A 22,586-nucleotide genomic window follows, 5' to 3' on the forward strand; every position below is an offset into this window, starting at 1 on the left:
TATTCTCCTCCTTGAGGGAATGATAATAGATTGTTAATTAGAAAACAAGATTTTAGAACATGCAAATAAAGTTATTGGGCCATTAATTAATGCTACAAATATGCAAATGATTTTTAAGAGATTGTGATGGTGCATTGCACATGTATATTGAGGAAATTATGAGGTTGTGGCATGATCTGTAATCACCAATTAAATTTGGAGAAGTCAGGAGACCCATGCTATTGCTTATTCGCTTACTTAGCACTTAACCATTTAAAATGAAGAGTCGGTCCAATGCAAGTTGGAAGCTTGTTGTGTTAACCTAATCCATCTGTGCATTGTTGAATACCCACTCAAATAGGGGCCCACCAATTAGCGAATGGGCACTAGTAGGGTCCACCAACCTCTCCCTCACATGAGCATACAGTTGATGTGCCACTGTTGCATTTATTACACTAATCATATCCTATTAATTTATACAATAAATGACGTGGCTACTTCACCTCTGTTGATAAGGACATTTGCTTAATGCACTCTTTGATGATGGGATGAATTTGAGTTGGCGCTTTTTTAATGGTTTGACGATAAATTCATCATATTCCCTCCCATATATACCAAAGTGATTGCATGTTGAGAAAATTAGTTATTCATAAGATGCTACGGATCATATTTCTGTTATTTCATTAGAAGGTCTGCACAGTTGTGAGTGCAGGCAATGGCATCTGCAGTCTCGTCTTCCCTTGCGCTTTTACCTAAAAAAGAGGGTCCAACTATGCTCTAATAAATCATAAAAAGTGCCAAAATTTTTGGGTGCAAAAGGTGTTAAATTATTAATGGAGTACAGAAGGTGCTTGTTGAAATTAAAATCTCTTAGGACAAAGGCCATTGTGGTCCTTCCACAACGCTTTCAACTTCATCACATATATATAGCCCTTGGATTATTGAAAAATATAATGCGAATGTTCATTACCAAAAAATTAATTATATTTATAAAGAATTACATAACAATTAAAAATTACGAACAAATGCTATAAAATTTGTTTAATTAAATATATTAAATTAATATGGGAGAATATATTTTTAAAATTGTTAAAGAAATTAATTTAATTTCAATATGTTTAAGTTAAGGATCAGAAGCTTCAAATATTTTTGCGCTCGTTATGTGCCGCTAGAAATATGGACTCCTGCGGTTTATGAGGTTATCACGTGATATCCCACATGACTTCTGTCACATGAAGCTTGCTTCCACGACTTGTCCTTAATAATTCAATAAAATGCCCATAATTTTGCCTTTCGAAACCTAATCTTTTTTCTTTCATTTTTCCTTGAATTAGGCCCAAAACCCTATCATGCATAAACGAGCAAGGGCTAAATCTGTCCACAATGATCTTTTGAATCCCATATCGAATATAAAATATACATTTATTTAAATTATATAAAAATAAAAATTCTCTTAAAATTATCATGATTTTAAAATATAATTTATTTTTATTTTTAATTTAAGTATACGTCTCTTTAATTTATGAAAGAAAAAAAAGTAGACTTTATTACCTTTCTAGAGTGACCAGTGTGATTAAGGCCCTAATTGAGGTTTTATATAAAGCGTATCCATAAATTAATCTTTTAAAATTTTATATCGAATGTGAAATGTGGGTGTGTTTAATCTACGTAGAAACAAGAATCTGCTCAAAATAATATAATCCATTTCTGCACCAAACTCAAATGTACATGTATTTTTACCTCTAAAAAAAAAAGAAAAAGAAAAATCTGTCCACAATATTTTCATAGCCAAGCGCTTAATTTCCCTTAATATTACAAAAATGCCACCAATCCTAAGCAAACACAAAACTTCTACGCTGACAAAAGCGGAAGTTGTCACGTCGTCACATGGTCTTTTTTTCTTTTCAATTAATTGGGTTCAGACACAGAGCTACGCTCGTACGGACAATATCAAATATACCGTTAACGTTGAAACCGTTTCGTACTGCCGCTCACCACCCTGCCTAACGGAAATAAACTGAAAGCGTTATATGACTTGCAAAAATAATATTTATCATTAAATAATTATAAATTGAAATAATTAATTTAATTTAAAAATTAAATTATTATAAATATTAAAATTATAAAAATTAAATTATTAAAAAATAAAATATTATTAATTAAATTGTTACAATCTTAAATAGAAAATTATTTTGTTAATAAAAAATATACATTGAAAATTAATATATTTATCTTAAAAAATAAAGCAACTACACTTCTTTCAAAGAGGGAAACGGTCAGTTGAAAGTGGGGATGTTGTTTCCCAAGAAAAGTGATTGGTCAGGAAATCATTGATGGCAGTAAGATGAAATGTCATGTTTGGGAGATCTGATAAGGTGTTTTCGGATCTTTAGTTTGTTTTTCAAGTGGAATAGTGCATTTCAGGTAAAATTCTCAGCCTCTACAAAGATTGTAGATCTCTCTCTGCAATTTTCTGCCTCTGCCGACATATAAATCTGCCAGGGTAAATTTGAGTGATTTTATTTATTTACATTTTTTTTTTTATTAAGCCTCCATTGAATATAATTTTTTTTACATATATTAAAGATTTCATAATATATATATTTTAAATTAGATCGAGAAATATAAAAAAATATGGATTATAAATGAAAAACGCAAAAATAAATAAAAATTATATTTTTTATATTTACAATTAGGAATATTTTTTATTATTTTATGCACGTTAAGATTAAATTTCTAACCTCCGCCTTAGGTGCAGGTGCGCATTACAAGGTCGAATATCGCTTACGTGGCTGAAAATGGTAGACTAAGCGCAGTGCGCACGAAGGCACAGATTAGTTGTGGGGGGCTAGGATCTCCTCGGTCCTCTTTCTTCTGCTTCTTTCTCCCTCTCATTTGCCATCTATGTGTCAGTGTCAGCTTCAACTAAGGTGGAGTGAACAACTGAAATAATAATAATAATATAAATAATTTACAATAATTTTCTGATAATTGTTTATAAGAAGTATTCCTTCCATCTTTGTTGCTTTTTCTACGATTCAAGTGCCTGGGTCTCTTTCTTCTTTGGCCTCTTCATCAACACCAAGCTTAAACTAGAGAAAGAGGGGAGCTTTGCTTATTCCCGTAAACCAAAGTCTCTTCGTATTGAATTTGGTAAGTCTCAAAGGTACACCATTTGCAGCTTAAGGTACGAACCCAAATTTTCTTCATCAAGTGTTTTGGATTTTGTTGTTTTTTTTTTTTTTTTTTAATGTTGTTTTGGAAATTTGTAGCTTTAATGGTGGTTTGAGCTGCGGTGTTTGGAGAGTTTTTATTTTGGTCAACTATGGATCCATATTCGAAGAGGAAGAAGGAATTGCCCGAACGGCCACCCGAGTCAACTCGGCCGTCTCCATTTCCCGACGAGGTACTGGAGCTAGTTCTGGGTCTTTTGAAATCTAACAAGGACCGGAGCTCGGTTTCTCTAGTGTGCAAGGACTGGTACAACGCGGAGAGCTGGTCACGTACTCATGTTTTCATCGGCAACTGCTACTCCGTTTCTCCCGAGATTGTCGCTCGTCGGTTCCCGAAAATCCGGAGCGTTACTCTCAAAGGGAAGCCCAGGTTCTCGGATTTCAATTTGGTTCCTAGGAATTGGGGTGCTGATATTCAATCTTGGCTTGTCGTTTTTGCCTCCAAGTACCCATTTCTAGAGGAGCTTAGGCTTAAAAGAATGACTGTCACTGACGAGAGCTTGGAGTTTTTGGCTCTCAACTTTCCAAACTTTAAAGCTCTATCCCTTCTGAGCTGCGATGGGTTTAGTACCGATGGGCTTGCAGCCATTGCTACTCATTGCAAGTAAGGACTTCTTTTTCCTCTTAGTTATTGCTGATTTCTTTCTTTGTTTTTCAATTTTTGAAAAAAAAAATTGTTTCTTGTTATTATACTTGCGGTTTTGCATTTATTATTTGTTTGAGATCCAGGATCTGTTTGTGAGTATTAGACAAAAGTTTTGATTGGATTGTTCTGTTTTTGTTTTTGAGTTTGAGTTTGTGAAATAAGTGGGCTGGTTTCTGGTTTCTGCTTGTGAAGGTAACAGTGAAAAAAGATATAAGTGGTTCTACTATTTTGTGTTTACTTTTTGTTTAACTCTAATTTCTTTTCTTGATTTGATGTTTGACCTGTTAAGGAGCATTTAATGTATTATGGCATATATTTGATGTCATATCAGCTCAAATATACTCTTATTATTATTATTCCACAGGAAATTGTAAATTTATGTGTCGCATTGTATGCATTATTGGGTCAATTATTTTCATGGATGATGGTCATGCTATTGCTAGTTGGTGGCATCAGTAGATACAGTTGTGTGTATTATTGGGTCAATCATAGATGGCGACATCTCTGTCTCTCTCTCTCTAATCCCCCAGTCTGCAATTAAGGAGTCTGAAATTGATTTCAGTTTTCATTTTCCTTGAAAATCTTACGAGATCTAAGGACTTCTTTTATACAGTTCTCTACAACTGTGAATCAAATATCTTCTCGCTATTTGTTTATGGATCAGAACAATTTATTTCTCTCTTTTTGTTATCAGAAAAGCAGAGGCTTAATGGCATTACAAGTGGTTCTACTTTTCCATTGCCTCCTTCTGTGCTTTGTTATGCTTTATTTCTCTTTTGTTCTGATGTGACATTTGACCTGTTAAAATGTAGTTATTGGATGGCATAATCCTCTTGTCAACTTGCCATCCACTGCACAAGTACGCACATATGCGTTGGTGGTTGTTTATTAAGCGATGACTATAGAAATGTGTGAAAGATACTCCAGATGCTTTATTTAACGTTGCATATCTTCTTGGCGGTGACAAATATTAGAATTATTTCTTTCAATATCTACTTGGATTGAGATGCATATTTTGCTTGGTGAACCATGGAAACCTTGCTATTGATTTTTAGATATTTGCACTGCATGGCCATTTCCTTGGATGTAATTTAGGATCTTATGAGAGGAGACCAATGGAGGTGCTTCTTTGTTTTACTGACAACCTCTAATGTGGAGAGGAGAGCTAGCATTTTATATGAAGACTGAAATTCCTCAAGTCAACTTTTTCTGGCAATACATAATCAAGCTACTTGCAATTTTTAGTTTTTTAACTTTATTTTACTGGAGAACTGTGTTAATATACTTTCAGCTAATGCTGTATTAATTTTCTAGGTCTATCATTGGTTATGTAGTCATCCTTGGCATGCACTGGACAATTGATTGTCCTTGTGTGAATTTAGCCTGAATTATGTGCACAATTAATTTTGTTTAGTACTATCCTTTTTCCTTGAAGTTCACATAGCTCGAACAGAATTGTAAATTGTACAACAAAAATAGTTGGTGACAGTCTGATAGAATGATGAGCAACTTATGTGCAGCTATTATTCATTTTCTTTTGTTTTTCTAGAAGGCCTCATAAGTTTATAGATCCTTGATCTCATGGTTTGTGATGTATAGGGAATCTTCAATCATTTATTGATTGCCTTTATTGCTATCTTCTTCTACCTTGATGATGTGTCCTGGATTTCTTGTATGTGAGGGAACCTCTGATTCTTGTTTGATTCCAGGAATTTGACTGAGCTTGACATACAGGAGAATGGCATTGACGATAAGAGTGGCAATTGGTTGGGCTGCTTGCCTGAAAACTTTTCTTCATTGGAAGTACTGAACTTTGCCAACCTGAATAGTGATGTCAATTTTGATGCACTTGAGAGACTAGTTAGTAGGTGCAAATCATTAAAGGTTCTGAAGGTCAACAAAAATATTTCCTTGGAACAACTTCAAAGGTTGCTTGTTTGCACCCCACAATTAACAGAGCTTGGTACTGGCTCTATTTCACAAGAGCTCACTGAACGCCAATACACTGAGCTTGAAAACACATTCAAACATTGCAAGAACCTAGATACCCTTTCTGGTTTATGGGAAGTTATGACGCCATATTTACCAGTTCTCTACCCAGCTTGTACAAACTTGACTTTCTTAAATTTGAGCTATGCTGCTTTGCAAGGTCTGGAACTTGCTAATCTTCTTCGTCACTGCCCACAACTCCGTCGTCTATGGGTAAGAAATCATTATTTCCAAGCTTTCCATTCCTTTCTATTCTGGAAGAGATTCCTTCATTTTCTCTGGAATAATGTGGTGAATCATCATTCTCTTTGGCTTTGTCATGGAGTCAGTAAATAATAATGCTGCCATATATTTGTCTTGTATAATAGGAATTAATAATCCCAGAACCACCAATTATATGTTTTGTACTTTTCTTGATAAATTACTTAGATAAGCTGATGCTCATTTTGCTTCAAAGTTGCTGAGTGCTGGATAGCTTATGATTTACTAGATTTCTCAGTTTTATAGTTCTAGTTGTGCTGAACCTCTTTATTTATATCGCCCTGACTACTTTGATTTATGTGTATTACATACATTTCATATTATACGTGCACAAATCACCTCAGTTTTTCAATCTGGATAGATATTGGTGTCCAAAGTACATGCAAGATGTTAGGAGCTTGAGATATTCAAATAATAAAATATGAGCTATTCTAGCACTCTTCCTAGCTTTTGAAACCCTTTGAATGAGCAATTATATGCAAAGCATACAGGTTGATGGAGAAGATCATTAAAGAGTCTTCATAAAATCACTTCCCTTGGAGGTTGAATAGTATTGTTGTTGCAGGTCCTGGACACTGTTGAGGACAAAGGACTGGAGGCTGTTGGATCAAACTGTCCTTTGCTGGAGGAACTCCGTGTCTTCCCTGCTGATCCCTTTGATGAGGAAATTGTCCATGGGGTGACTGAAGCAGGGTTTGTTGCTGTGTCTTATGGTTGTCGGAGACTTCACTATGTTCTCTATTTTTGCAGGCAGATGACTAATGCTGCAGTAGCAACAATTGTGCAAAACTGCCCAAATTTCACCCATTTCCGTCTCTGCATTATGAATCCAGGTCAACCAGATTACATGACAAATGAACCCATGGATGAGGCTTTTGGTGCAGTTGTGAAGACTTGCTCTAAACTTCAGAGACTTTCGGTTTCAGGTCTCTTGACTGATCTGACATTCGAGTATGTTGGGAGGTATGCCAAAAATTTGGAAACTCTTTCTGTAGCTTTTGCTGGCACCAGTGACTGGGGGATGCAATGTGTGTTGGGAGGTTGTACAAAGTTGAGGAAACTTGAGATAAGGGATTGCCCATTTGGAAACGCAGCACTTCTCTCGGGTTTGGAGAAGTATGAATCTATGAGGTCACTTTGGATGTCATCCTGCAATGTGACAATGAATGGCTGTCGGCTATTGGCAAGGGAGATGCCACGATTGAATGTGGAGGTAATGAAGGAGGAGGGGAGTGATGACAGTCAGGCTGATAAAGTTTATGTTTACCGTTCTGTTGCAGGGCCAAGAAGAGATGCCCCTCCTTCTGTCCTGACTCTTTCAGGTATATAACGTAGGTATCCTCTCTCTCTCTCTCTCTCTCTCACACACACACACACACACACACACACACACAAGTCAGTGAGTTAGGAGGGGTCATCCCCTTGCTTTGTAATATATGTCTTTCTTATGACAATTCTATTCTGTACTAATAGTTTTCACAGAAGGCACTTCACCAAAATGCAGACGTTGGGGATGCAATCCATATTTTTGTGATATGGATGGTTAGAAAGAAGATGAGAAGGGTCAATGAAAATTGAATTCATTCTTCTGCTGTTTATTCTCTCATGCTGAGAATATTGGAATATGGAAGTGAAAACGATACAATAAAAACAAAGCTCATTCATCAACAATCTCCAGTGGAGCAAACAAGTTTGCTTCATCTACTTGATTTACCACGCCCCTAAATAGCAGAATTGCAAGACTGCCAGTATAGAAGTAGATGAAGCAGCCTTGGTAATGGGTCACGAAGGAACTCTGCCCACTATGCAATGCCACCCAGGTCCATGTAGCCTGTCAAAATCCTGCAATAACAAGAGAGACTCAAACATCCTTTTCCTTAATTATTGAATTCACAATATTGAATTGGTATGGGTCTAATATCAAATTGGTTGAGGAGTTACCTCTTTTATGAAGCAGGCGATACCAGTTGATTCGGTGACATCAAAGATATCAAGGGCCATTGCAGCTAAGTGAAGGGCATCCTGCTGCACGGTTTGAAGCATGTCAGTCGCACCAGCAACAGCTTTGCCTTCTAACTTGGCTCAAGAAAGCTATGTTATTGAGAGATGGTGAGAGAAATAAAAGGAGAAAGCAGTGGATATTGAAGGCGAGGTTTCTGGTGGGCTTTTATAGACCCACATCAACTGGTGTGGAAAAAGCCTGGTATTGTAATTCACAGTCTGATGGAATCGATACGTTCGGATGCACCTATAAATATGCAAGTGCAGTGGACAAAGGACCAATTCTGATCAACATCTTGTTGGGTGGTCAGTGGCCAAAGAGAATTGTATCTGGGTCCAAATTATCTTGGAGATGTGGTATGTTTGTGGTTGAATGGCTACTATTTGCCAATAATTTCCTGGATCCTGGCGAATGTTGTAACGTTGATGACCGTTTGTCTTTTTGTCTGTGCTTCTGCATCTTTTTCTTTTCATTTTATTTTATTCCAAAGACCTTTGAATTGGCTTTTGTTCTTAGGTCTATTCATTTGAATCGATTGATAGTTAGGCTCTTCCTAAGAATCTGGAGTCTTGGACTGATGGAAATGGATACTTTCGAAGTTTTCTCTCTTTCATCAAGCATACCATGATTGCTACAGAGATTTTCTTACGTTTGCCGCCGCGCCACACACCCCCTCCCCCTCCCCCTCCCCCTCCACCACCCCCAAATTTAAATGTTAAAATGAACTTTTATTTTTTTCCTTCTGTGATTTTATCCGATCAAACATTGCTGATGGCATGAAGTCACGGAAAACGCTAACGGGTTTTTTCACATTGGCCTTTGTGGTTTGCAAACGCTACATGTTCAATTACCTCGGCTGAGCCCTGGGGAGTCTACGAGACTACGACGCAGGTATGCAAATTGCTTGAGATAAACATTTGAAGCATGTTCTTGTTGAAGTGGACAAGGGTAATGTGGTTAGTATGTTGAATGATGAGTTCCTCGTATCTAATTCTGCTGCTGGTCTGGTTAGAAGCAGCTCTTGGTTTTCACAAACTTCAGCTCCCTCACCTCCCAGTTATTGTTCTCCTTCCTACCCAATATATGGGACGAAATGCTAATGGGATGCGTCTCATTTTAGCCTGGGGCATGGTTCATCTTTTCAGGTTTTATAATCTATGAAAAATTTATTGGAGGAAAGATTTAAATGGAAGAAAGTCATCAATTGGAAGTTGAAACTATTATATAAAGCTTCGATATATCTTGTTTAAATCTTGTTTTGCATTCATGACTTGTATAAAGTTTAAATCGTTTCAAGAACAGGTAAAAGAGAAGAAATTCAACCAATGTTAGTTCCCAAACTGGGTTGAATTTTGGACCTAAAAAGGGTATGGATCCACGGCTACACCTATAGCCTTACAGGTTCCACTTAGGCTGGAATGGGCTGGGCTGAGGTTCACAGAGCACATAAGAAGATATAGCACTTGTGCTTGTAGGTTTCATCGTCAGAGGCCATTAATCACTTCACGTTAAATGTCATATCCTTAAAAATGGTTTTCCTGTGAAGTTTTTATCCCGAGAAGGCACCACTACGAGTTCACAGGTTTTCGTGGGGCTTCATCTTCCAAAGAGCATTGTGTCTATTGCCCTTTTGAGTTGCTTCCAAGAGAGAATAACCACTTCCTCACACCCTTCTAGTTCTTTTTTTTTTTTTTTCGTTTTACCATTCACGAGTCATCATTTGCATTCACTCACCTCCATTGATGGTCTCAGTGGGCCCCTGTTAACCATGTTTCTGTGAGCGTCGCCCCCACCATTGTGGGTCCCAATTGATTAATGCGTCCACATTTTCATTAATCCCAGATTTTGGAAGGAGCTCCGTTGAGAAATACGAGGTTCCCTCTTAATTAATCAGAAGTCGGGCATGCTGATGCTTCCAACTAGTAACTAACAACAAACTTAAATAACAATTTTTTAAAATATTTTTAACAACAAATTATTCTAATTTCAACTAGGATTTTGATCAATAAGCTTTCACAGTTAATTTACCAGATTTTTAAAAAAAAAAAAATTATGGGGTGAGCAACATTTGCATGGATCAGTTTGCTCTATTTATAATTTCTCTTTGCTTGTATTATGGTGTTAGTTCCATTAATAAAATTGTTTCTAAAAGTATAAAATCTCGAACAATCGAAAATAAATAAAATTTCTTAAATTCTAATCATCCTCCTAAGTCCTAATTACCTTCTTCTTGGTGCAGCCCTAAAATTACAATCTTTGCAAACCAGTAAGTATTCCAATGCCAAATCTTGGTAAGCCATCTCATTCAATTAAGAAGCTAATAACAGGAACCATTTGGTCCATATCAGTCTGTAGGAAAGACTGCAGGTCCATGCTTGATGCTGTGAGGACACATCATTTTCTTGCAATCTAAATTGTGAAAACCAAGCTAGCTACCTACTCCTGTCAATATTTTTTATCATCATCATTAGTCAAGATAGGGAAAGCAGATTGAACTATAATGTTTCTCATCATGAAAGAGATTTCGCAGTCGGCAAGGTCAGTTATGATGTTTAGACACTAAGCCTCATGCTAGTATCTGAACTTGAAAAAGAAAAGAGTTTGCAATCTCAGCCAAGTTGGTAGAGCAAAATTTTCAGAGGCTAAAAGGGCTTATTCAAGATTATTTTGTGATTAATTAAGCACATGGTTACTTTCTTTTTCCTTTCCCTAAAGCATTGCTTCGTTGCAATGGGTGATTCATTTCGTGCCCATATGATTAGATTGCTGAGTACAATACAAAATCACTAAACTTTACAGACATGGCTTCACCCTTATGGAAATGGTTTAATAATCTTCTCTAAAATTGAAAGTGTCCAAAAGACCAAATTAGGCTTATACATCAATGATTATAGTATTAATAAGCTTCCTAATCATTAGAGAGAATCATTAATTATCAACAATCAATGGCGTATTTTTTGAGATTTCAATAATATTAATTAAAATATTAATTACATTTTATTAAGTCATATCAAAGACACTTCACTTTCAAGGATTCACAAATCTGATTATACATTATAAGATTGAATTTAGCTTAAGCTACATTCTCATAAATATATAATTTGAAGTTGATCAAGAAGCTCAAGTAATGGTTTATGCATTGTATCCACTTTCAATTATGGAAAGTAAAATCCGGAAATTGTCTCTAAAGCATCGTATTTAACTGCGGAAATTCTGAAGATTGAAAAAAAAAAAAATTCAACACCCAACAGTTAGAATGATTATGAACACATAATGTTAGGAATTGGAATAAATATCAAATCTTCATATCCACATCAAGCAATCTCTTTATGTTATTATTAGATCATTTTTTTTTTCTCAATGGAGTAGATGGACATCAAATTTTCCTGTATATACCTTTCTCTTCAAAGCCAAGTATACAGCAGCCACAAATACCTTTTTTTTTTTCTTTTTGGTTCCCTTGAGTCTCCCTTCTCCTGTACTCAAAGCTACTTCCCAAAACTATCTGTTTCAGTGTTTCTTGCTTCGACATACGAATGGGATATGTATCTAACAATCCAAATAGTGCACTAGACAACCAAAGCACCATTGCTTGAAGGGCTTTCACGCTATCTAGTGATCTAGCTACATAACAGCCCTACGCCTCCAACAATAATATACGATGCTATCTTTCAACTAACAGAAGAAAATGAGCAATTCAACAAAAGCAAGTTCAAGGCCCAAAATAGGCTACTCAACTTCACCAAATTTATTGGAATTAAATTGTCCATTGATGTATGTACATAAAGCAATATAAAAGACCCTACTGCAATGAGAACATAGAAGACTTAACTTCACCAAATTTTACCCTTCGTTGCGAACGAAGCTCCTTCGAGATTCTTTAGTAAAAAATAGTTTTTCTTTTCCAATAAATATGAGCTAATAAATATGCAAGTGATAATTGGTGATATACATGGGTCCCTAGAGAAGCCATGTGCATGATCAAGTTATGCTATGAATGAATTTCTGATGGAATCACTCAGCCAGCAGACACTGCCCTACAAACAAAAAGTTTCAGTGCTGTGAACAACCCAGAAAGGATTAACACCAGAGTTGCCTGGCCACGTGTCAAAAATTTTCCCTCATTTATTCCAAATGAAAAGTAAATTTTAAGTTTTTGTCCACTGCGCTAGAATACAATTGGAAAAAGGTGAACCTATTCATCCAAAACAAGTTTTCAGCTGAAGCATATGCTACAGCTGATTATGAAAAAAGATTACAATATAAGAATCCGTGACAAGCAGAATAATATGGATAAATTTTTCATGCAATGAAACAAATTTGGTACAAAATTAGACACCCTAATCATGTGATAGGACTTTCAATATCCTTTTCTATCATCTCATCTGTCAGCTTCTGCGGATTTTTTTTTATTTAATTTTAATTATGATTTAAATTTGAGACCTTTGAAGATAACTTTAATATTATTTAATTAAAATTTATTAATTATAATTAATAAGCTTATTCCTCAAGTTAATTTACAAATAGTCAGCATCCTGATTAATGTTTTCTTTTGCAATATTGTTTAGACATGAGCATCTTTTGACCTTTTTGTTTATCTCCTTTCGCTATCCACCACCGCAAGCAAACAGTGACCTTCAAAAAGCCGATTAAAAGCAATAACGAAGCCACCAATTCCTAAATTGCTTCTGTTGTTCATTAATTAAGAATTTCTTTTAAATAGCACCTTCTGTGAAATGGGTGTGCAGTGTAGGCTCATCTCAACTTGTTATTGAAAAGGTGACTGCTAGCTGAAGGCATCCAACGATGGGCTTCACATGGTGGGGTGGGTTTCGTGTCATCTCCATGCTGAGAAGATTGAAAGCTACTCATTTTCTTCTTTTCACCTAATCCAAAGACACTCTTCTTATTATGGGTGGTCCATCACCCTTTTGTTTTCTCTTAATATATCCCTTAATCTCACACCTTTATGTATTCCCTTTCTCCTTCCTTCTCTTAGCGAGTGGGAGCCTTGACACTGGAGAGTAACTCTTATTATTATGTAACCTCACTCTTCATGTGCCTATACAAATACCCACATTTTTCTTGTCAACTAAAAATGTACTTGGAGTTCAGTCAAATACTTGAACATGGGGATTTTTTTATTATTTAATTAAAAGCTAAATCCCTACGTGCTACATAAGAATTTTCTTTTTTAAATTTAATTGTTGCAGTTTTTTATTTTTTGTTTTTTTTTTTTAATAAGAAACACAAAACTTGTTTGGATAAATGGATTCTGTTTTCTTCTCTATTATTTATTTGCTAACGTTTTTAAAATCCAAAAACAAAAAAGAAACTACCAATCATGGTTTCTGAGTGCTTGGTTTCGAAATCAAAAACGAACCTCCACCAAATTATCTTCATAATTTTCGGTATTCTTCTCTGTTGTCATCATTTTCTTTTCTATTATATCAAATCTTTTTTTTTTTTAAATCAAAGAAAAAAAAAATCTTTCATCTATTTTTATTATATCCATTTTTTTTTGTCTTTTCGTAGATTAAAGAAAAAAATATATCATTAATTCCCAAAATATAATTTTTTGGACACGCTTATTAATCTTATCATTTATTAACAAGTTAGCTTAGCACGTTATATAGAAATTTGAATTAATTATTATATTTTATAATATTATAAAATAAATTAATTTTATTTATGATTATTGTATGAAATAATACATTATTAATTATTATTTAAAACTATAATATAATTAAATTATTTAAAATATAGTTATAAAATTGAAAGTATAATCACTACAAGAAATGTTAAAAATAACTACGAAAATTACCGACCACAGAATTTCATTAGTAATTTACCGACGAAAAAGACAAATAAAATTTAAATCAATTTTTACCTACGAAATTACTGACTAATTACTGATGAATGCTTTACCGACAATGAAATTTCATTGGTAAAAGTGGTGTCTAACATTGGCAGCAAAATTAGCGACCAAATAAAAAAAATACCGATCAAATATTTCATCGGTAATTACCAATGAAATGCTTTTTATAGATAATATTAAGGAAAAAATAGAAAATAAAATTAAAAAAAATATCAACAAATTTTTTTTTCAGTAATTACCAACGAAACCCTTTTCGTAGGTAATATTAAGGAGAAAATAGAGAAAAAAATTTCTAAAAAGCACAAAAAATTTAACCCACGAATTTTTTTGGTAGGTAATTACCAACAAAACGTATTTTATAAGTAATATTAAGGAGAAAATAGAAAATAAAATTTTTAAAAAAATATTTACAAATTTTTTTCATCAGTAATTACCAACGAAAAGCTTTTCATAGATAATATTAAGATGAAAATAAAGGAGAAAAATTCTAAAAAGCTAAAAAAATTTTACTTACGAAAACATTTTCGTCGATAATTACCAATGAAAAGTTTTTCATAGGTAATATTAATAAAAAAATAGAGAATAAAAATTTTAAAAAGTTTAAAAAATTTTATCTACAAAATTTTTTTTCTCCGTAATTACAAATGAAAAGCTTTTTGTAGATAATATTAAGAAGAAAAATTCTAAAAAACTTAAAAAATTTTCTTCATCAGTAATTATCAATGAAAAGCTTATCGTAGGTAATATTAAGAAGAAATTAGAAAAAAAAAATTTAAAAAACTTAACAAATTTTACTTACGAAAATTATTTCGATTGTAAAATTTTTCATCAGTAATTACCAACGAAACACTTTTAGTAGATAATATTAAACAGAAAATAGAGAAGAAAAATTTTAAAAAACTAAAAAAAATTTACCTACGAAAATTTCTTCGTCAGTAATTACCAATAAAATGCTTTTCGTAGGTAATATTAAGAAGAAAATAGAGAAGAAAAATTTTAAAAAGCTCAAAAAATTTTACCTACAAAAAATTTTCATCGGTAATTACTGACGAAACGTTTTTCGTAAGTAATATTAAGGAGAAAATAGAGAAAAAAAATTTCTAAAAATGTCAAAAAATTTTACTTACGAATTATTTTCGTCAGTAATTACAAACGAAACACTTTTCGTATGTAATATTAAAGAGAAAATAGAGAAAAAAATTTTAAAAAAATACCTACTAATTTTTTTTGTTAGTAATTACCAACGAAACGTTTTTTCTAAGGTAATATTAAGGAGAAAATAGAAAATAAAATTTAACAAAAATACATATGAAAATTTTTTTCATTGATAATTACCAACGAAATATATTTAGTCAGTAAATCACAAAAACCTTGAAATTTCCATATCGTTTGCGAATAGATTGAAGGAGAGTGAGTTTGTCTATAAAAGAAAAATCACTCCCCAACATAGGGCAATTGTAGCATAGCCACTATGTGGGATCTACTTTGGATTCTACTAGTAAATTTTTTTTTTGAAGTCAATTAAATTTTAAAAAATTATAAATTAATTTTGCATTTAAATTAAAATAATTAGTATTTAATTTAAAAATTAAAAAAATTAAAAATTAAAATAAATTTAAAAATTAATTTGAAAATTTAAAATTAAATTGAATTTTAAATTAAATTAAATTAAAAAGTAAAAGACTAAATTAAAAAATATTAAATAAAAATTAGCTTTGAAAATTTGTTTTCGTCGATCATTATCAACGAAAAATTTTGTCGGTAAATAGTTAGTAATTTATAAGAGTAAAATCTCTTATAAAATTACCTACAAAAAAAAATTAAATTTACATACGAAATAATTCATCGGTAAATATGGTGATAATATTTTTTTTGTCTGTAAAATTACCTACACTAGTATTTGTGGATGAAAAAATTTCATCAGTAATTAGTCGGTAATCACTGATCATCAACGAAATTTAAGTATATTTAATCGATAATTTTCATAATTATTTTTTTTAATTTCTTATAGAGAATTAAATGGAATATTTTTAAATTAATGATTTTATTATAATTAATTGGGCGTATAATTAAATGAGTTTTCAATAATAACTAATAAAATTATATTTAAAAATTTTACTAATTCATTTTAATGAATCGAGAGCGAGCTCATGAACTTGAGCTAAATATAAGTTAAGCTCATAAGTTTATAAATTGAGTTAAATGCAAGCTAAATTTATGAGATAAATAAATAAGCTAAATGTGAGTTAAGCTCAACAAAAACTAAATAATTGAAGTTTGAATTGATTTTGAGATAAGTAAAAATTTAATGAGCTGAGCTAGAGCTCTTTAAAACTCGGTTTAGTTTATTTATACTCTTAATTTTTGTTAATAATTTTTATTTTTTTTAAGAAAGAAATTTAAATTTATCAATAAACTTAACTTTAATGGGCTAAATCATGTGAAATTTTATATCACAATCAAAGGGGATTACAACGTCATGGTCAACTAATGCATAAATGATAAAACATCTTTAACCCCAAATCCACTTCATTGTTTTACTGCATCTCTTAGTGGGTGTCCCTATTAAATTCATGACCTCTCCAAATAGAACAATCTCTAATACTGCACCGATACAATTATTAATATTTAAACATATTGTTGAGAAGAATAATCAAATTTGGTAGCTTCACAAGATAGGTTTAATAAAAGAAATAGTCAACTTTAAACTTCCACTATAAAAAAGGAATATTTATGAATTAGATTGTCAAATTAAGTGATATTGAAATTATTTTAAAATAATGAAGTTTTGAGTTTAAATTTTCATTAAATTTAATAATAAAATAAAATATTATTTTTTACGTGTAGCAATAACAAGAGCATGAAATCCTCCGCCTGCTATTTAACCCACTTGGCGTTTAACGTTTCTTTCAACCTCCAGGCTCCAACGGATTTCAGCAAACAATTTCAATGACGGAAATGCCCTTGACACAATAAGGTCAGTTATGTAAATGCATCACTGCAGTCCAATTCAGTTGCAGCTTGTCAGAAGATAAGCACAGACGAGATAACACAGCCAATTTCCTCTGCTTCTCTCTCTCTCTCTCGCTCCATGGAAAATGAAAATCATCTTTTAGATTCTGCATTTCGTAGATAGTTCATGGGTTTGCTTCAAAATCATTGATAAAACACCAGAAAAAAAAAATGAGACAAGATAATCCAAGACAAGACCAGAGCTCCGCTGCATCTTCATCAACGTCCAGTCTTAGGCAAGCTATTGAGGTTGTATCTTCTTTAATCTCCTTCTCTGATGGAATAAGAGTTTTTCCAGTGAAATGGCAAATGTTGAGAAACAAGCTAGAAGAGCTAAACACAAGCCTAATCGCCATTGCGAACTGCGATTCCACCCAAAACCCAATACTTTCAGGTCTCGTGTCTGCCATAATACTCGCTGCAAACAACTGCTACGATCTTGCTCGAAGCTGTGTGGATCTTTCATACAGTGGAAAGCTCTTGATGCAGAGTGATTTGGATGTAATGGCGGCAAAATTTGATCGCCTCTTGAAGAATCTATCTGGGATTTGCACTGCAGGTGTTTTGACTCAGGGTTTTGCTATTGTTGTGTCTAAGCCTGGACTCAACGCTTGCAAAGATGATATGAGATTTTATGTGAGGGATCTGTTGACCAGAATGAAGATTGGTGACACAGAAATGAAGAGGCAAGCTTTGGTCAATTTACGTGAAGTTGTTGTGGAAGATGAGAGATATTTCAGGGTAATTGTTGAAGTTGGTGACATTGTGCATATATTGGTTAATCTACTTGACTCACCTGAAATTGGAATTCAAGAAGAGGCTGCCAAGGTTGTTTCATTGATTTCTGGGTTTGACTCTTTCAAGCCTGTTTTGGTTGGATCTGGGGTTATAGGACCTTTGGTTCGGGTCTTGGAAATTGGCAGTGTGTTGGGAAAAGAGGCTGCTGCTAGAAGTTTACAGAAATTAACTGAGAAATCTGATAATGCTTGGTCAGTTTCAGCTCACGGTGGTGTCACAGCTCTGTTAAAAATATGCGCTAGTGCTGATTCTAATGAAGAACTCATTGGTCCAGCTTCTGGGGTATTAAGAAACCTTGTTGGTGTTGAAGAAATAAAGAGATTTATGATTGAAGAAGGTGTTGTTTCTAGATTTATCAAGCTTGCAAGATCAAGAGGTGAAGCTGTGCAGATAAGTTCAATTGAATTCCTCCAGAATATTGCTTCTGGAGACGAATCAGTTAGGCAATTGGTAGTTAGAGAAGGTGGAATTCGCGCATTAGTACACCTTCTCGATCCAAAAATTTCATCTACTTACAAATTCCGAGAGATAGCATTAAGGGCAATTGAGAATTTATGCTTCTCTTCCAAAAGTTGTATCAATATATTGACCAACTACGGATTTCTGGATCAGCTGCTTTTCTTTCTTCGAAATGGAGATGTTTCAATTCAGGAATTAGCATTAAAAGTATCATTTAAGCTATCTGGAACATCTGAGGAGGCTAAAAAAGCAATGGGTGATACTGGTTTTATGTCTGAGTTTGTTAGATTTCTTGATGCAAAATCATTTGAAGTTAGAGAAATGGCATCTGAGGCACTCACTGGCATGGTTTCAGTGCCTAAAAATCGAAAAATATTCGTGCAGGATGATCGCAACATTGGCTTTCTTCTTCAATTGCTTGATCAAGAAGAGGCAAATTCATCAGGTAATAAAAAATTCTTGATATCTATATTAATTTCATTGACAAGTAGCAACAATGGAAGAAGAAAAATTGTCAATTCTGGTTATTTGAAGAACATAGAGAAACTTGCAGAGGCTGAAGTTTCAGATGCTAAAAGGCTTGTCAGGAAGCTTTCTACAAATAGATTTCGTAGTATGTTGAATGGATTATGGCATTCTTGAATGTAATTTTTTTTTTTTTAACTTTTTAGCTTATTTTCACTGTACATTTTACGTAAAGTGGTTTCAAAGTTACGTTAGTGGAATCAAAGTTTTTCTCTTTGTGCCTCAATCTCAAATATCAGAGTCCTCTTTGTTTTTCCTCTCAATTTTTTTCCTTTCTGCAAAATGAACAGCTTTAGACTTTAGAGCAGCTCTTGCTTAATTTGTAACTATATCTAATTTCTAGAGAAAAGGTGCTATAGATTCTGTTGAACATATTCTGCAATGTTGAAATTTTTTTAACGGAATAAGACACAAGAGGGAATGTAATTGTTGTTAATTAATCATCTTTTGCTGGGTAATACAAAAATTAATTTTGTATGCATTTGTGGACGAGCACATGGGGAACCCATGAAACCCAGAGAGGCATGTGAATAGTGGCAATCAATCTTTCGTCCATCTTACTATTACGGACAATGAAGATAGCGATGGATGAATTTCTGGCTGTATTTGCTTGTCATTTTTTCCATCCGTCTCTTTGCCTTGGCAGTTTTATATTCTCCATAATGAGACATGTTTTCAAGATTTTGTCTTATGCTAAAGTATGCCATAATTATTAGCATATAATTAAGCATCCTAATCATCTCTTAATCCCACATCATGACACCTTGCCTACCTGAATTATTAGGCATTTAAGGTGCTGAATTTCTGATCAGTATTAGCAAATCATCATCAATTTGGCCTTTGAAAATCAAACTGGAAAAGGTAAACCTACTCTAAAATGAATTATATACAATGTAGAATAGATGGGTTTGGTCGCATGCCTTAATAGTAAGGGCCTAATTGTTGTAGGGTATGCAATGCAGAGTTTTGATGGTTTTGGCTTTGCAAATTTGGAATATAACAAGGGTACGTAGTGGACCACTGAGACCTGGCTTTGGTTCTTGACAGGTTGCTAGTGTTGCAACCTGTCAAGAACCAAGCAATGAATCTCATATGCACCACACTATACAATGAAATGAAATGAATGAATTTTCATGTGGGTATGGAAGATAGCATTTGTCAAGAGCTGGGACAGTTCCTATTCTAGGTGATTAGCTGTTGTTGTTCTGTTGGTTCATTCTGACCTATTGTATAATTTGCATTGCACTGTTTCCCATTCCTATAAATCAAATTAAAAGTCTATATTACCTACCTATTTTAACTTAGTGATAATCTAATCATTTCTTAAGTTGATGCCTTGAATTCAAATAATGAATTTTTTTTTCTTTTTTTTTTTTTATAGTCTATGTACTTATTTTTAAAAATAAGGGAGAAATACAGAGTTACTCAAACTATAGGGGAATTAAACTCATGAGCCATACTATGAAGTTGTGGGAGAGAGTTGTGGAGCATCGACTACGTCATGATACTTCTATCTCTCTCAATCAATTTGGTTTCATGCTCGGTCGTTCAATTATGGAAGCGATTTTTCTCATTAGAAGCTTGATGGAGAAATATAGAGATATGAAGAAAGATTTGCATATGGTTTTTATTGATTTGGAGAAAGCTTATGATAGTGTTCCAAGAGATGTCTTATGGAATGTGTTAGAACAAAAGAAGGTATCTATTAGGTACATACAAGTGTTGAAAGATATGTATGAAGGAGCAACTATTACTGTGCGCACGGTGGGAGGGGACACAAGAGATTTTCCGATCTCAATTGGATTACACCAAGGATCAGCCATAAGCCCTTACCTTTTTACATTAGTTTTAGATGAATTGACGAAACATATACAAGAGAGTATTCCTTGGTGCATGATGTTTGCGGATGATATTGTTCTGATAGATGAGACACGAGAATGAGTCAATAGAAAGCTAGAACTTTGGAGAAGTGCTCTAGAGTCAAAAGGTTTTAAGTTAAGTAGAACGAAGACAGAATACATGCATTGCAAGTTCAGTGAAGGCCAAACTAGTGATAGGGAAGGAGTTAGTTTGAATGGAGTGGTACTGTCCCAAAGTAATCACTTTAAATATCTAAGCTCAGTCCTTCAAGTAGATGGGGGATGTGAGAAAGATGTTAGTCATCGGATTAAAGCCGGATGGTTGAAGTGGAAACGTGCCACGGGAGTTTTATGTGATCCTAAGATTCTCAATAAGTTGAAAGGAAAATTTTACCGTACAGCCATACGACCGGCTATATTATATGGTAGTGAGTGTTGGGCACTGAAAGAGTCGTGTGCATTTAAGATAAGAGTTGTAGACATGAGAATGTTAAGGTGGATGAGTGGCCATACTAGAGTAGATAAAGTCCGTAATGAAAGTATTAGAGAAAAGGTAGGAGTGGTGCCAATTGAAGATAAGTTGAGAGAAGGGAGATTGAGGTGGTTTGGTAATGTGAAGCGTAGAAATACGGAGGCTCCAGTTAGACAAGTAGAGCACATTAGGTTAGAGGATAGAAAGAACAAAAGGGGTAGACCTAAATTGACTTGGAGGAGAGTAGTACAACATGACTTAGAAGTATTACACATTTCTGAGGATCCATTTAACCCAAAATCGTTTAGAGTGGAGAAAGCGAATTCATCTAGCCGACCCCAAATTTTTGGGATAAAGGCTTAGTTGAGTTGAGTTGAGTTGAGTTTTTTTTATAGTCTATCTTGTGCTTAGTGAGTAGAGATGTAGGGAAGCAAACATCATTTTTATTTGGGATCATATGATCTCACGAATATTTAGGAGGCAAAGCGATTTCTAAAACAGTATTCACCACAATATCTCAATTTTTTAGTTAAAATTCTGCTTTCAGAATTATTTTCAAATGAAACCTTTGTTGTCATCTTTTCAAATTTTAATTATGGTTTTGAACCCCTGGTGCTAAATATTGTTTTTGCCTCTGTAGCCTCAGAGCTTCACTTAGAAACTAACAACGCCTTCTTCTCGGTCGAAGCCCAACATGGGCTGCCCAAGGGTTCCCTGTCCCAGAAACATGTTGAGTTGATTAAGTAGCTATAAATTTATAAGCCCAACCTACAAAAACTGCCCACTCTTTGGGAGCTAAAAGAAAGTCACACATGGGCCTCATCGAAATCCACACAACACAAGACCATTAAGCAAGCCAATTTGGGTCTTCTTCCCTTAAATCACGTGATACTGTGCTCACTAAGTCAATGATCTGTTGCTTTCATCTAATTTTCCAAATTTCAGTATTTCTTAACAGCAATTGGATCACCCTTTAACGGATGATGTTTTATTATAGTTTCATATCGAATGGTATCATCATACTCCTTATTTATTTAAATTATTCTCAAAAAATAATAATTCTATATTATTAAAGTAATGATTTTATAATTATCATTTTATCATAAATTTTTAAATTATTAACTCCATGTTTAGAAATGATTTTAAATTTTTATATTCTTATTTTATATGATAATTATTTATATATTTAAAATAACAATAAAAATATTTTAATAATTTTTATACATATTTTATCATGTCATACCATTTAATTAAAAAAAATTAAATTATTTTATATTATATAATTTCTCCAAATTTATTAATAATAAAAACTATATAATATGGTAAACCCCTTTTTCCTACTTGATGATTTGGACTCTTGGATTAGTTGGGTTTGCTTTTTTCCCTTTTTTTTGTCAATTTTTCATGATGAAGAAATCAGTTCTGGTGCGAATGAAAGTCGCTGCTGGGCCTACTGGAGTTGGACTTGGAGAT

The 22,586-nt window shown here is 33.6% G+C and overlaps 2 protein-coding genes across 3 annotated transcripts; both read left to right on the forward strand.

Annotated features, from left to right (window-relative positions):
- Window positions 1–2,750: 2,750 nt before the first annotated feature.
- On the forward strand, window positions 2,751–8,721 carry LOC110666725 (protein TRANSPORT INHIBITOR RESPONSE 1). Of its 2 annotated transcripts, none has more exons than XM_058140640.1 (5): window positions 2,751–3,132; window positions 3,252–3,816; window positions 5,568–6,060; window positions 6,674–7,430; window positions 7,582–8,721. In XM_058140640.1, the coding sequence occupies exons 2-5, from the start codon at window positions 3,305–3,307 to the stop codon at window positions 7,653–7,655; spliced, it is 1,836 nt and encodes a 611-aa protein (XP_057996623.1). In that variant the 5' UTR covers window positions 2,751–3,132; window positions 3,252–3,304; the 3' UTR covers window positions 7,656–8,721. The 2 variants fall into 2 exon arrangements, with proteins under 2 accessions (XP_057996623.1, XP_057996622.1); XM_058140639.1 differs by having other exon boundaries at window positions 2,752–3,166.
- An 8,277-nt stretch (window positions 8,722–16,998) lies between these two features.
- LOC110666724 (uncharacterized) lies at window positions 16,999–19,008 on the forward strand. The gene has a single exon (XM_021827314.2). It carries the CDS (start codon window positions 17,172–17,174, stop codon window positions 18,897–18,899), a length of 1,728 nt encoding a protein of 575 aa, XP_021683006.2. The 5' UTR covers window positions 16,999–17,171; the 3' UTR covers window positions 18,900–19,008.
- The last annotated feature ends 3,578 nt before the right edge of the window (window positions 19,009–22,586 follow it).

This window comes from Hevea brasiliensis, chromosome 18, assembly GCF_030052815.1.
Source record: "Hevea brasiliensis isolate MT/VB/25A 57/8 chromosome 18, ASM3005281v1, whole genome shotgun sequence".
NCBI lineage: Eukaryota > Viridiplantae > Streptophyta > Magnoliopsida > Malpighiales > Euphorbiaceae > Hevea > Hevea brasiliensis.

Bases quoted from the DNA above. Each gene is read 5' to 3' on its own strand.
- LOC110666725 (XM_058140640.1), top strand. From the start codon at position 3,305: ATGGATCCATATTCGAAGAGGAAGAAGGAATTGCCCGAACGGCCACCC. The intron at 3,817-5,567 runs GTAAGGACTTCT...GTTTGATTCCAG, and splicing joins GCCATTGCTACTCATTGCAA to GAATTTGACTGAGCTTGACA. The intron at 7,431-7,581 runs GTATATAACGTA...CTGTACTAATAG, and splicing joins TTCTGTCCTGACTCTTTCAG to TTTTCACAGAAGGCACTTCA.
- LOC110666724 (XM_021827314.2), top strand. From the start codon at position 17,172: ATGAGACAAGATAATCCAAGACAAGACCAGAGCTCCGCTGCATCTTCA.